Here is a 15,634-nt window from a genome sequence, read left to right as displayed (position 1 = left end):
TAATGGCTTGGGATCACTCGCAGAATGGGAAGCCCAGTCGGGGCCACTCCCACGGCCAACAGCCATTAGAAAGAAAACTGGGTAAATAGTTTGATAAGGCCCTTGCAATCACTAGTTATTTTTATCGGGATTGTGGGGAGTGGAAGAGGGAATGGAAGGGGGGCGGGGAGGCTAAAGAACAGAAAGAAAAGAAGGGGGGGGTAAATTGGGTCAAAAGGTAGAAGGGGAATAAAGGGGGGTGGTGTGGACCAGAACGGTCCTCAGGTGGAGGTAAAGACTGTGGGGACCCCGGCGGTGAGCCCAGACCGGAACCGCCATTCTATTCCCATGCCAAGTATCACAAGTAAGTTCTGTATGCATCAGAATACCTAAACAGGCTCCAAGGCATCCATCGAGCGGTGTGTTCCTCCTCTCTATCATGCAGGGACGCTGTAAGCTGTTCCATTCGATAGATGTCGCAAACTCTCGCAAACCATTGAGACACCATCGGGGCGGCCTGCTGCTTCCACATACTAGGTATGCATGCTCCCCTTTTTCTTTCAACAGTGGCTTTCTTCTTGACACTCTTCCACAAAGGCCAGATTTGTGGAGTGCACGACTAATAGTTGTCCTGTGGACAGATTCTCCCACCTGAGCTGTGGATCGTTACAGCTCCTCTAGAGTTGCCATGGGCCTCTTGGCAGCTTCTCTGCTTACTACTCTCCTTGTCTGGCCTGTCAGTTTAGGTGGATGGCCATGACTTGGTAGGTTTGCAGTTGTGCCATACTCTTTCTGTTTTCAGATGATAGATTGAACAGTGCTCCATGAGATGTTCAAAGCTTGGGATATTTTTTTTTATAACCGAACCCTTATTTAAACTTCTCCACAACCTTATCCCTGACCTGTTTGGTGTGTTCCTTGGCCTTCATGATTCCGTTTGTTCACTAAGGTTCTCTAACAAACCTCCGAGGGCTTCACAGAACAGCTGTATTTATACAGAGATTAAATTACACACAGGTGGACTCTATTTACTAACTAGGTGACTTCTGAAGGCAATTGGTTCCACTAGATTTTAATTAGGGGTATCAGAGTAAAGGGGGCTGAATACAAATGCATGCTACACTTTTAAGATATTTGTAAAAAAAAATTGAAAACCATTTATCCTTTTCCTTCCACTTCACAATGATGTGGCACTTTGTGTCGGTCCATAATATAAAATTCCAATAAAGTACATTTTTTTTCAGTATTTACGTTTTTTGGTTGTAACATGACAAAATGTGGAAAATTTTCAAGGGGTATGAATGCTTTTTCAAGGAATGGGATCTCAGAGTTCAAAGAGGCATTTCTCTAACTTAACATATAATCCATTTTCTTAGATGTGTTTAAGCACAATCTGCTCACAGTGAGTTGGAAGATCACTTGGATCAGTACATCATCCAGACATACCCCAAAGAGGAGGCCATAGAACACATAGTTTACAAAATTCTACAAAAAAAGAACGGCACGGGCACTGCAGAGCCAATTGGTGCCAAAAGCTGTTCTCCACTCATTACCCATTTTGATTTGAATGAGGTTGTAGCCTTCATAAGCATCTAATCTCATGAAAATAGCACCCTGGAGATGATGAAAAGGTAGGGAGTATCTATTCTTTACCGTGACCTTATTCAAGAGGTTAACTTTATACAGAGGTTTGCAGAAAGACATCTTTTTCCCTCAAAGAAGAAGCCAACCTCAATAGTTAAGGTAAACCCTGTTAACTAATGTACGCAGACATAGCTTGGGTCTTTATATGAATAAATAAATGTAAAATAAATACGCAAATAACTAAGAATCATCATAAATAAATTAAATAATGTGTAATAATACTGAACATACATAAATATTAATTAACCCCAACCTTAAACCTTAAAAAATATTAAAATTAAAATAATAAACACCCACATTTTTTTAATAATGTTGTATTTATTTAATTTGTGTTATGGTGTTTAGTTATTTATTTTTTATTTTTTTAAGGGTTAGGGGCTAAACGTTTATTTAATAAGTAGTAGCAGTAGTAGTAACACCCTAACAAAAATAAAAGCTAATGGAAAAGCTTAAAAAGCTGAAATGATTAGCAACAAATGATGCAACAGATGATCATTTTCTTTATGGGCTAGTAAAAAAATGTTAAAAGCTCAAAATAGCGGATACAAACGTGCAAGCCGCAAATAAAACGCAGCAAATTTGCGTATTAAAAATGCATGAAAACTGCTCAAAGACGCTACGCTCAGGTGTGAATGCAGCCTTGGAGGTAGGTATTCAGGGAGCGGTTCTGTTTAATCATCCTCTTTTAGGCCACTCCCACTATTAGACACAATCTTGTCATGCCCATTGCTCTCTTTGACACGCATAACAAAACTTGTTTTTGAATTGTATCCCAGCAGGGTGGCTGATAATTTGTCAAGATGTGTCAACTTTTTAGGTGTAAACTGGACCACTTACTTTTTATGGGTATCATCAGTGTTTACAGATTGGGTTTATATGGTTTAAATATTGAATTTGTTTTAGTTTCTAATAGAAGTTCTGTAATTTTTTCAGTCTGTCAGTAAAAAAAAAGTTGTAAGCGGTTGGCAGCCCTGCTTCATGACTGCATCAACCATAAAGCTTGAGGGCATTTTTGAAATTACAAAACACCATCCAGCCACCAGAGAAGTGGTCTGAAAAATTTATTTGTACAAGAGAAAGTTTAAAGGTAGTAACCCCATTGAACAGTAGGGGAGGTCTCTGTATTGGCAAGAGCACCCAAAGAAGGCCCCAGGAGGGACACTAAAAGTTGTAGCAGGCTACAAGGAACAAAAACCTCTTGCAAAGAGAGGGCTCAGGAAGTAGTCAGGATGTTCGGAAGAAGATAGACAATGTCAAACCAAGCCAGGGTACCAAAAGTGTTTGGTGAATACAAACAGAAGTTGCAGGATGAGGAATGGGAACAGCTTTTCCCTCATTCCAGTGGCCAAGGGGAATGCAGATCTCAGTGATAGGAGGAACTCAGCATATATGCTGCTGATGCCTGTCTGTGCAAGCCCAGCCTGTGACACTGCAGTGGAGCCCCAGCTGCAGACAGGAGTCCTATCTGAAACTGGAGGAGCTTGTTCAACAGCACAGGGCTGAGACAAAAATACACAAGACCCTCCAGCGAGCACCAGGTTTGGCTGAATTTCATTGTACATAGTAGGTTGGCAAAGAAGCATACAAACAACCGCTGGAATATAGTGTGTGTGTGTGTGTGTGTGTGTGTGTGTGTGTGTGTGTGTGTGTGTGTCTCTGGGGGGTGGCCAGCTTGGGGTATGCACTCACTTTCACCGTTTCCTCCTGGGCTCTTATTATCTATTGCTGGAACTGCACACTGCCCTCACCCTAAAAACTCTTTGATGTCTACCAGTGCTCCAGTGATCACTCCTCTCTCATCGATACCCATACAATGGACCACTCCTTGAACTTGTGTTGCACCCTGAAGCTAACTATACTCATTGTACCAAATGCCAAGGTAAATGCTGAATGCGGGTTCCAGAGCCTGAAGCAAACATTGCAGGCTGGCCTCAGTACTGTAGGGTTTGGGTACAAGCAACAATCAACTCGCCACACTCGACCCATGGCTCCTAATTGGGCTAAATGGCAGGTCAGTGCTCTGGCAGTGGCTCCCGGAGGCCTGGGAAATAGTACAAAATTGTAGCAAAGCTACGGGATCTTATTTTATCTTATCTTAATTAACCACTGGGCACTTAAACCTCCCCTAGTAACCAATTTTTAGCTTTCAGTGTTCTCACACTTTGAATGACAATTACTCAGTCATGCAAAACTGCACCCAAATTATTTTTTTGTCCTTTTTTTTCATACAAATAGAGATTTATTTTTTTGGTATTTGATTACCTCTGGGTTTGTTTTTTTTGCTCTATAAATGAAAATAAATAAAAAAAATGGGGAAAATGTTTTTTCTTAGTTCTGTGATAAAATTTAGCAAATTATTAATTTTTCTTCATACATTTTGGCCATAATGTATACTGCTACATAGCTTTGGTAAAAATAACCCAAATTAGTGGATATTATTTGGTCTTTTTGAAAGTTAAAGAGTGTACAAGCTATGGTGCAAATCATAAATAATAATAATTGATCACACCTGATGTACTGGTGGCCTATCTCATTTCTTACAACCCGAACAAGCCAGGAAAGTACAAATACACCCAAATGACCCCTTTTTTGAAAGTAGACATTCCAAGGTATTTAGTAAGATACATGGCGAGGTTTTTGGTGCCATTTTTTCCCACAATTCTTTGCAAAATTAAGATTTTATTTTCCACAAAATTGTCATTGTAATAGGTTATTTCTCTCACATGGCATGTGTATACCAGAAATGACTCCCCAAAATACATTCTGCTACTCCTCCTGAGTATTACGATACCACATGTGTGGGACTTTTTCTTAGCCTAGCCACGTAGAGAGGCCCAAAATGCAAGGAGCGCCATCAGGTGTTCTAGGAGCAAAGATTACACAGCTAACTTGTTGACTACCTATTACACTTTTGAAGGCTCTGGAGCACTAGAACAATGACACTGATGTGGCACTGATGACAGATGGCACTAATATGTGGCACTGATGACACGTGACCCTGATGACAGATGGCACTAATGTGTGGCACTGATGACAGATGGCACTGACAGATGGCACCAGTACGTCGCACTGATGACAGATGGCACTAATACATGGCCCTGATGACACTTGACGCTGATGACAGATGGCACCAATGGCACGTGACACTGATAACAGATGGCACGTGACACTGATACGTGGCACTGATGAAACAAGGCACTAATATGTGGCACTGATGACAGATGGCACTAATACGTGGCACTGATGACAGATGGCACTAATACGTGGCACTGATGACAGATGGCACGTGACACTTATATGTGGCACTGGGGACAGATAGCACAGACAGGTGTCACTGGGGGCACTCACTCGCACTGCAACCGTTCGCTCTCCCTCCTCACACACTGTCTCTGTGTAAGGAGGGAGAGCTGGCAATGAGAGATGATCTCATATATTTCATATGTGGACACTCAGATCGAGTGCTAAATGGCCCCTGTGATTGATCATTTAGCACGATCTGTGATTGGCTGTGTCCAAGGGACACGGCCAACACAGAATTTCCCTGATGTGCCCGCACAGAGGGGAAATAAACATGAGTACATGCAGGGACGCCCTCCCGGCAATTGACGTCCACGCTGTAGCCGTCTTTCAGCTATAGCACGGACGCCTAGTGGTAATAAACAAGGTAAAACATCAGAATAGCCCACACTTACATTTTTCACCCTACGTTGTCTTAATGATAGCTATGATTAAAGCTGTGTGGGCTGAAATGCATAAGCATGGGCTACTCTGATGTTTTACCCTGTTTATTACTAGGATACTTTTAAGATCTTGTCAAGTACTGGCTGTGCTACAATTTTGGGGTGCGGGTACAGTTCTCAAGGTATATGGGAGTCATTAATATATGAGTTGTTTGTGTGGTCATTTGGTCATTCAGCCATGTGGTCATTTTTTTAAATTCTTTATTTTACAAAACACAACTGAGGAGTCATATTTATAGACACACAATAGGATGCCACAAGTGATGGGAGTCACTTTGGGCGGACGGCTTGTGGAACCCAGCTTACTTGGAGAGCACTGGAAACTCCTTGTCCGACTCCCCTGGCCCCTCCTATGTGCAAGTTACCCTGTGTCTATTATCGGCACAGGGGGACCGAGAACCCCAGTCGGGTATGCCTAACCCGACTCATTGTACAACCACACCAGACTCAACATTTAATTTTACCCCTGTTGTCCTGGATTCTATATGTGTGGTTTGTGCTGAAAGAATTAAGGGGCTCTTTCACTTTTTAATATTTCTGAACAATATCCCTCAAGAAAATATAAAGATAAATCATTTCACCTTTCAGACTGCTACATTGTTTGAGTTGTGGCTGTATCCCAATGTTCTATTGCTTCTGTCTGCTTTGGTAGCAACCTATTACGGGATGTATATGTGTATGTGGATTAGCTGGGAGAGGGGAGGGGGAGTTTCTCCAGCATCTCCCCCCTAAGACGGTCTACTGTTGAAATGGGTGTAATTTTACTGGAGGAGGTTAAGTTTACCCCACTGTGTTATTATGCAAAGAAGGGGAATTGTCTCCCGAGTGTGTATCTCTTTGTGTCTGTGTTTGAATACGGTAAACAGTCTGATATCGGACAAAGGAAGCTTTTATGGCAGACAGACTCTTGAGTACGGGAGTCCGTGATACACAGTATACCTAAATGTTTACAGAGAGAAGCAGGATGTATAAACTGTACATAATAATTGGAATTAATAACTTACATTTCTCTCATTACAAAAATTGCACCAATAACCATCAGTAAAATTAAATGTAAGGAAGTCACCTGGTAATGAGCTTGATGTACCAAGATGAGTGATGATATGTATTGCTCAATGCATGAAATCAAAAATTTACGCCCTTAGCCTGAAGGTGGCAATTGGTTTTCGGGGTCCTGTACGCGGTTAGATTGCCAAAAAGTTCCACACGTGTTATCCCTGTACTCAGGATAAGCAGCAGAATGTATTTTGGGGTGTAATTCCACATATAACCATGTCATGTTTGAACAATATATCATTTAGTGACATCTTTGTGCAATGTTCCCGAAACTTGTGACAAAATATAAAATATTCCATGGACTCAACATGCCTATCAGCAAATAGCTTGGGGTGTCTATTTTCCAAAAAGGGGTCATTTGGGGGGTTTTGAACTGTCCTGGCATTTTATGCACATTTAGAAGCTTATGTCAACCATCGCCCACTCTTCTAACCACTTGAAGACAAAGCCATTTCTGACACTTTTTGTTTACATGAAAAAATATATATTTTTTGCAATAAAGATTACTTGAACCCCGAAATGTTATTATTATCTTATGCCAAGTACATGGATACAAAACATGACATGCTTTAAAATTGAGCACAAACGTGAAGCGTCAACAAACTACATACATTTTTAAAAGCCTTTACAGGTTACCATTTTTATTTTTATTTTTTTAACAGAAAGGTACAGGTTACCATGTTAGATTTACAGAGGAGGTCTACTGCTAAAATGACTGCCCTCGATCTGACGTTCGTCTTTGTGCGTGAACACGTGGGGGGGGGGGGGGGGGGGGTGACAGGACAGGGGGTGATTTTTATTATCATTATTTATTATGCTTTTTTATTATATTTTTTAAATTGTTCCTTTAATTTTATTATTTTTATAATTTTTATTGTTATCTCAGGGAATGTAAATATCCCCTATGATAGCAATAGGTAGTGACAGGTACTCTTTTTTTGAAAAAAATGGGGTCTTTTAGACTCTAGATCTCTCCTCTGCCCTCAAAGCATCTGACTACACCAAAATCGGTGTGATTAAATGCTTTGCCAATTTCCCAATGGCACTGTTTATATCCGAAATGCTTGTAGCGTCTGGTTTCTTAGGCCATAGAGATGATTTGAGCTGTTCTGGTCTCTGATCAGCTCTATGTTCAGCTGGCGGAACCACTGGCTGCATTCTCGGGTTCCCTGTTGGGACAGGAGAGCCAGAGAAAACCATGGAAGAAGGGGTGGGGGGGAACATTCCCTCCCACTGCTTATAAAAGCAGTCTAGAGGTTAATTAGCTGCTAGGTTTGCTTTTACATGAAAGCTGACCACTGGCTGAAAAGAATGATACCAAGATGATACCTAAACCTGCAGGCATCATTCTGGTATAACCACTCAAAGTCCAGCAACATACTAGTACGTTGTTGGTCCTTGTTGGGCATACATTGTAATGTTCCTTTTTTTCATGCAACCTGTGGGCTGAACAAAAAAAAGAATAGATTGATCGGTGGGTATATGCCCACGATTAGAATACTGCCCTTCAGCCACTCACTTCTAAAGATGGGCATACATGCACCATTTTCTTTTAACTGTGTTGGTGAAATCACCTCCTACAGCACTGGAGTCACTGATTTATGTATCGTGGGAGCAAACGTTGTTGCTGTCAAGATAAATAAATCAGTACTGCAGCTAAATAGCGTACCTGCTAAGCAAATGATGCTTAACAATAAAACAAAATACCATTACAGTATAACAGTAAGACTTTACCATACATGCAAAGCAAATACAATAAAACATAGTAAAAATATTTTTTTTTTAATGCAATCTGTGCCTTAAAAATATATGCCGAAGCATGGGGGCATCCAACCCTTAATGTTAGGAGCAAATCGTTCTTCCACCCCTGCCCCCATGCTTCGGCATATATGCTCTTTTTTTTTTTTTTTTTATTGTGGTGGTGAAATCACCTCAGACAGTGCTGGAGTCACTGATTTATGTATCGTAGGAACAAACGCTGTTTCTGTGAAGATAAATAAATCAGTGCTGCAGCTGAATAGTGTACCGGCTAAGCAAATGATGCTTAACAATAAAACAAACATTACAGTATAACATACCATACCTTCAAATCAAATACAATAAAACATAGTAAAAATAAAACAGAGAGAACGATACATATAGAACAATAGAGAGTGAACAGTAGAGCGGACTGTAGAGAGCAAACATAAGAGAGAACGAGAGAGAGAGAGAACAAGAGAGAGAGAGAACGAGAGAGAGAGAGAACGAGAGAGAGAGAGAACGAGAGAGAGAGAGAACGAGAGAGAGAGAACGAGAGAGAGAGAACGAGAGAGAGAGAACGAGAGAGAGAGAGCGAGAGAGAGAGAGCGAGAGAGAGAGCGCGAGAGAGAGAGCGAGCGAGAGAGAGAGCGAGCGAGAGAGAGAGCGAACGAGAGAGAGAGAACGAGAGAGAGAGAACGAGAGAGAGAAGAAAAATACATCCACAACTATTTTTGGCTTTTTTATTTTCTTTGTTTTTTTTTCACTTTTATAAAAACTGTAAAAAAATATATAAACTGAACGTTGCAGATTAGGGTCTCTCAATATGTGATGGCCATCACATCTTCCGAGACCCTGTGTACGTGTGCCTATGACTGTGTGGTGCTGTACCCTATGCCAATACTCAACTAGTGTGTGATAGCGTTCAAAACAGTCACCAATGCAAAGACCAGGTTGGTCAGGACAAGAGGGACAATAAAAGCGGGTGTCACGCCTAAATCCGCGCTTCTCCATGACATCGTCTTTGGGGTGTTATTTGGGTAGGGGTACCAGAGAGGAAATGCGTAAAATGTCTCTCATGCAGCCGGCTTACTGCATTTGCATTGGGAAGTTGGGCCAGTGCACTGTCTGGAAACAGAAGGGCTCTGATAATCTCTTCCTGGAATTTAAGGAAGGAACCAGTTCATCCTGAAGCTTTGCATAGCACAAAAGCATTGAGCAAAGCCAATTGAAATAAATAAACAGACACTTTTTTGTACCAGCGTTTGGCCTTACAGGCAATTGGGTACGGCGCCATCAACTGGTCGTTGAGGTCCACCCCTCCCATATTAAGTTTATATTCGTGGACACAGAGGGGTTTCTCCACAACACCAGTCGCCTTAGGAATTTGGACGGTCATATCCGCATAAAGGGAGGAAAGAACGAAAACATTCTTATTATCCCTCCACTTCACAGCGAGCAAGTTATTACACTTCAAGCAGGCTCTCTCCCCCAGCCTAAGACGGGAATTTACAAGCCGCTGGGTAAAGCCCCAGCGATTAGATTGCACGGCACCACATGCTCTAAATTTGTTGATCAAACAAGTGACTAGAAAGTGGACTGCTCATGTAATAATTGTCCACATAAGGGTGGTACCCCTTTACGAATAAGGGTAACACCAAGTCCCACACAATCTTACCAACGCTCCCTATGTAATCTGGAAAGTTTGGGGCTCTACATGATTATCTCTTCCCTCGTAAACCATAAAACTATATGCATAGCCTGTGGCCCTGTCACAGAGCTTATACATCTTGGCGCCGTATCTGGGACACTTGCTGGGAAGATACTGTTTGAATGACAAACGGTCAGAAAACTTATTCAGGGACTCATCAACGCAGACAGCATTATGGGGAGTAAGCAAGGCTGCAAAACGTTGAGTGAAGTGGTTTACAAGGGGCCAAATTGTGTAGAATCAGGGTCGCCCCAAGGACGACAGCGTTCATTATCGTGGAAATGCATGATTCGCAAGATCTGCTCGTATCATGTCCTGGTCATGGAGGCAGAGTACACATGGTGAATTGGGTCAGTGGATCAATATGACCACAACTCACTCTTTTTAGTTACGCCCATGAGGAGGGATAGGCCCAGGAAGGTCTTAAATTCGGAGACTGTAATTGGTCTCCAATCTCTGGCAAGGGTCAGCTGGGGATAAGCGGCGATGAACTGACCAGCATATAAATTGCTTTGGTCCACAATAGATCTATAGAGATCTTTGGAGAAAAACAGCAAATAAAAATCAAGTGACGTAAAATCAACTGTTCCCACCTGAATTCCGGGTTGGCCAGTGAATGGGGGAAGTATGGGTACTGCAGAAGTGGTGGGTTCCCAATTAGGATTGGCGAATGCAGCAGGAAGGGCACTATGCGCTCAACATGCCCGTTTTTGTCTTCTTCTTGGTGGCAGTGGGACACTACTCGTGCTTGCCACCTCGCTAGCTTGAACTGCACTTGTTGGGACTCGCCACGTCACCAAGTGTTATTGCAGTGCTCGATGTATGACTAGGATGTACTAGGCCGCTGGTGCTTGCCAGTTCACCAGAAGGAATAGCGACACTATTACTGGCTCTCTACTTGCACCTCAACGACAGCAGAAGAAGAGCAGGGTCTGGTACGCCTGACCTTGGCAGGGACCACAACTCCGTCATTAGAGCCATCTGTCAGGGTGCCGCTGCTGTCTACTGGTTTGTATTCTGAGCCTGAATCTGACAGATGAGTGACTTCCTCTTCACTATCTGTCATGCTCAGAATCGTGTAGGCCTCTTCACTAGTGTACCTTCGATTTGATATTTTGGTCTCTAAATTTACTGGTACACTAGTGAGATTCACAGGTAAAAAGGCTCCTGACTGTTAGCGACCGAATAAAATGCTACCAAAGAAACTGTTAGCCTGACTCTGCGAATGCTGCAGTTATGTGTGTTGTGTTTTGTAAGTGACAGTGATCGATTTATACTGCTCTTGGGTGGGCAAGGCAGAGCGGGGAGGAGCTGGGTGGAGGGGCTAAACGCAGGTGCTAGCAGGTATCTGGGCTGATCCTGCTAACACTGCGTTTTTGGGAACCCTAAACTGCTGGGGACGCTAGTATAGATCAGATATCGATCCGTTCAGACACTATACTACTAAGGGAGGCGTATGGTGCGTACGTGAGTATTAGCAGTACTGGCACTGATCTGACACTGCCTGGGGCAATGCAGACCCTATCTGATGCTCAAATCTAACTGTGATCACCCGCTGGGTGATCAGGGGGTTAAACATTTATTGGGTAAAAGACAGTGGGTGCCCTGACGCTATAAAAAATAAACTAGCTAAACTGCATTACCCGTGATACTTATACTGTGATCACAGGTGACAGGGGATAATAAAGGGGTTAAACCTTTATTGGGGGGGTTAGAGGGGGTCCCTAGACCTATTGTAGCCTCATACTAATTACCCTAACACGGATTAGTGTCACTAATGACACCAGTACAGTGATATAAAAAAACTGAACGATCCACTGAGTGACACAGCGACAGGTGGTGAAAGGGTTAACTGGGGGGGTGAATTGTGTGCCTACATGACCTGGTGTCAGTGTAGTGTTGTGCAACTCACTCTGTGATGTCTTCTTTCTTCTCAGTCTGGAACGAAAAGACTGACACGAGGAGAGATGACATCACTTCCCCTGTCAGTGTTTACACTTACACGTCAGGGGAAGGATCTCATTCATCAGGACTGATCACCAGGTCCAGGACAGATTTCATTGGCCTTGGCCTGATCGGTTCCTGATCGAATCTGATCATCGTGGCTGGCGGGGGAGGGGGGATGCACGTGCACAACCCCCAGCCAGCTGCGCACCCCAAGTAGCATGGCAGCGATTCGCCTGCCTGTGCCATTCTGCCACAGTATAACTGCGGCGGATGGTCGGCAAGTGGTTAAAGACAGTTTCTAGGGTTAGGATAAGAAAAACCCAAAAGGTATTTAAGATTCCCCCATGCCCATTTGAAGGGAAAGTTGGCTTTCAGTGTGTTTCTGGTTTAGTTCAGTTAATTTATAGTTGGCCAGCTTGGAGTGAACTAACTCCAGTAGAAGGTTTGGGGCTGTTATTTCTAAGAATAGCAGATCATCAGCATATACTGCAACTTTGTTATGTGTACCTCTAACCCCTGTAGGGGAGTCAGGATTTCATCTTAAAAAAAAATAATTATAATAAATGCACATCTTTTTGCAGGTAAAAACAAAAATGTGCATTCATTTTTATTTTTATTTTATTTATTTACTAGGAACCTGCAAACCATTGCACCCACAATCAGCAGATCACGGGTGTAATGCATAACCTCGGCAGACTGTCTGTGTAAGCTGTATGCTTGTACCTCATATGAGCAGGCAGTTACACACTGACAGGAAGAAACAACATACTACATAGAACACTCATCAGCATCCTGGTAGTTCATTGAGAACTACAAGCTGACAGCCACAAAGGCTGTCCATATTTGTATTTCTCCTCTCTGTGAATGAATAATGCAGACAGGTGGACAAAACCCCACATGGCCACGTTTAAAAAAAAAAGAAAAGTTAGCGAGTTTAGGAAAAAGATCCCAGGTTCACTGTCAGGTTCCATTAGCCATTGTGAAATCTGTGGAGATTGCCTTGTTTACGTTCACCCCAATCACTGGATTTGGTTGTTATTTTTGGCTCCGCTGTACCTAGTATCCATTTATCCCTGTGTTGGGTTCCTGTTAACATTAATAGTACCCTATAGTTTACCCCAATAACAAATAGTGTAATTTATTTTAATTCACTAATTTTATCTAAATAGAATTTAAAAATAAAATAATGTTAATCAAGGTGTTAATAGGTTATACTGTCTTTATTTATTTTTTTAGTTCATTTACATGCTTTTGGGAGTCAAATGTATCTCCTGCTGACAAAACACTCCTTTCTGAGCATTATACTCATGATTTAGTATTGGGGTAGAGACAACTAGAGCTTTGCCGTTTACAATAGAGGGATACCCTCACACCAATCATAAGTTAGTAAAAAAAACAGTATTGGGATTTTAGCCACTTTCCAGGTATGACCTAGGATTTCATCCGACACACAATGCCAATATCTTAAACTTGCTAAAACGCCATGGAAATAGGAAGACAGATATGGTTGTAGTATCCATTTGGTAAATAATCCCTCATGCCTTCTTTATCAGCATACAGCACATCAATTTATCTGAACTTGAAAAAGAAGATGATATACAAATGACGGCAGTGCTGGTGGTCCCTGCCATGCACCTTGTGCAACAAACATGCAAGATATTCTGTTGTATAAAGGATAAAGAAAGCTGATTTTATCTCACTATCGTAGATGAGTGTGTTTGTTGTCTTTTTACCAGGGTCCCGAGAACTTATAACAAAGTAGCATATGGACAAATTTTACCAGAATTTTGAGAGAGCTTTTTCTTTCAATTGGACATATTCTACCAACTAAACATGTATTTTAATATTAATATTTTCATTGATGTATTTGATACCAAGTTATAGTTGTCAGCTTACATCATTGAGGCTGATATTTTCTACTGGACAAGACAGTACAGATGTAAGATGTCCTTGAGCTTCTGTCCAGATGGATTCCACAAACCCGCTGACTTCTGGGGACAGCTGTGTAACATTCAAGGCTTCTCCCAGCAGCACCTTTTGTTATGAGGACAAAAAACAGAAATGTTAACTATGAAGTATATTCAGTTTGCCAGAATTCATTATGGCCAGCTCAAAACCAAGTTCTCTACCAGAATCAGTAAGCAGTTTTTTAACCAATCATGTGGCGTACACCAACCTATTAAACTTCTCTCTCAGAACTGAGAACACCTATACCTGCCTAAAATTTGATCATCTACTCAAGCACCCCTTGGACTGACTCAATTATGCAAACATCAAATTATCTGCTGTATTTAGTCCAGACCAGAAGCAGAGACTATTAGGCAATAATTCCAATTTCCAATAGTTTAACTGTAGCTGCCCATAGCTTATCGAGTATGTGTGTGTGTGTGTGTGTGTGTATATATATATATATATATATATATATATATATATATATATATTTATATTCAATCTTACAACAGAAGTATCTCTGTCCTATTATTATTTCACATGCCCAGTGGCATATAACAAGGTCTGTGCTACTGTATGTAATAGTGGACACCTTGCAGTATATTATGCGGTGAACCTCATTATTACAGGAGAGTTTTTGCTGCTCCTTTTACCTTAGTTATCTGCAGTCCTTTCTGTTCTGAGATCCTCTAGTTCTAGGCATCCAATTGCCCATAGGTAGTTAAAAGGTATTGCTTAACCACTTGCCTACAAGGCAGTTTCACCCCATTCCTGCGCAGGCCAATTTTCAGCTTTCAGCGCTGTCACACTTTGAATGACAATTGTGCAGTCATGCTACACTGTAACCATGTGAAATTTTTATTTTCACACAAATAGAGCATTCTTTTTGGTGGCAATTAATCATGGCTGGGTTTTTTATTCACTGATGGGCATAGATAGGCAGCACTGGTGGGCAGTGATAGGTGGCACTGATGGGTGGCAATGATGGGCAGCACTGATGGGTGGCAATGATGGGCAGCACTAACAGGCATCACTAATGGGCACTGATTGGTGGCATTGGTGGTGTTGTATTATAATTAGGGCATTTATGATCAGAGCCCTGATTACATATCTGGATGTCCCCAGCGAGAAGATGTCACTGATCAGCTCTCCTCGCCACACTATCTGTCAGTGTGAGGCAATAAGAGCCAATTACTGGTATTTCTGTGTTTACATGTGATCAGCTGTGATTGGACACGTGCGGCCGCGATCGCTGGGCTGCACGCCCGACGAGAGCAGTCATTCGAGGACAATGCCATATGAAGTTGTCCTAGAATGAGAGCCACACCGCCCCTCCATCATTTGACGGTGGGCGGGTGGCAAGCAGTTAACTTTAAACCCATCAATATACTCCTGACAGAGCCACTATCATTTTTTCTCTCCAGAAGGCTACACCGCAACATGGTTAGCCAAGAAGAAAAAAAAACAAGTCCATCTAGTTCAACCAATATGAAAAAAAAATAAACAAATATAATAAATAGAAACCTCCATATACAGGAAAATATACCCACAACTGATCAACAGGAAGCTAACAAAAATAAAATAAAAATAAATAAAAACACAATTATAAGAGCTGGTTCACACCAGATGCAGTCCAGGGCATTTTTATTCTGCATCAAAAATGCATGGACAGTGTTGAACATGAATTCTAATGGTCTTGATTCAGACAAGTGCAGTCAACAAAAGTAGAACGTGCTGCATTTTTTCTGAATGAAACACATCTGGAACGTGGCAAAACACATAAAAAATGCACTGGGCTGCATATCCTCAAATGAAATGAAAAGCAAAGCCGGGTTGAAAAAAAAAAAACACCGGAATGCATCAAAAACTA

General features: G+C 41.8%; 1 protein-coding gene across 8 annotated transcripts in view; it reads right to left on the bottom strand.

Annotated features, from left to right (window-relative positions):
* PARP4 (poly(ADP-ribose) polymerase family member 4) overlaps positions 1-15,634 on the bottom strand; it is a 716,724-nt gene that overhangs the window by 561,489 nt on the left and 139,601 nt on the right. For all 8 annotated transcript variants that reach the window (XM_077483981.1, XM_077483982.1, XM_077483983.1 and 5 more), the window contains exon 8: positions 13,711-13,848. In XM_077483981.1, the coding sequence (XP_077340107.1) occupies positions 13,711-13,848 (138 nt within the window). The remainder of the gene's footprint in view (positions 1-13,710; positions 13,849-15,634) is intronic.

Source organism: Lithobates pipiens, unplaced genomic scaffold, assembly GCF_037356315.1.
Source record: "Lithobates pipiens isolate NorthernLeopardFrog02 unplaced genomic scaffold, aLitPip1_a1.2 Scaffold_16, whole genome shotgun sequence".
NCBI classification, from domain to species: domain Eukaryota; kingdom Metazoa; phylum Chordata; class Amphibia; order Anura; family Ranidae; genus Lithobates; species Lithobates pipiens.
The sequence above is the reverse complement of the archived record's forward strand: the minus strand, read 5'-3'. Positions and strand labels throughout refer to the sequence as shown.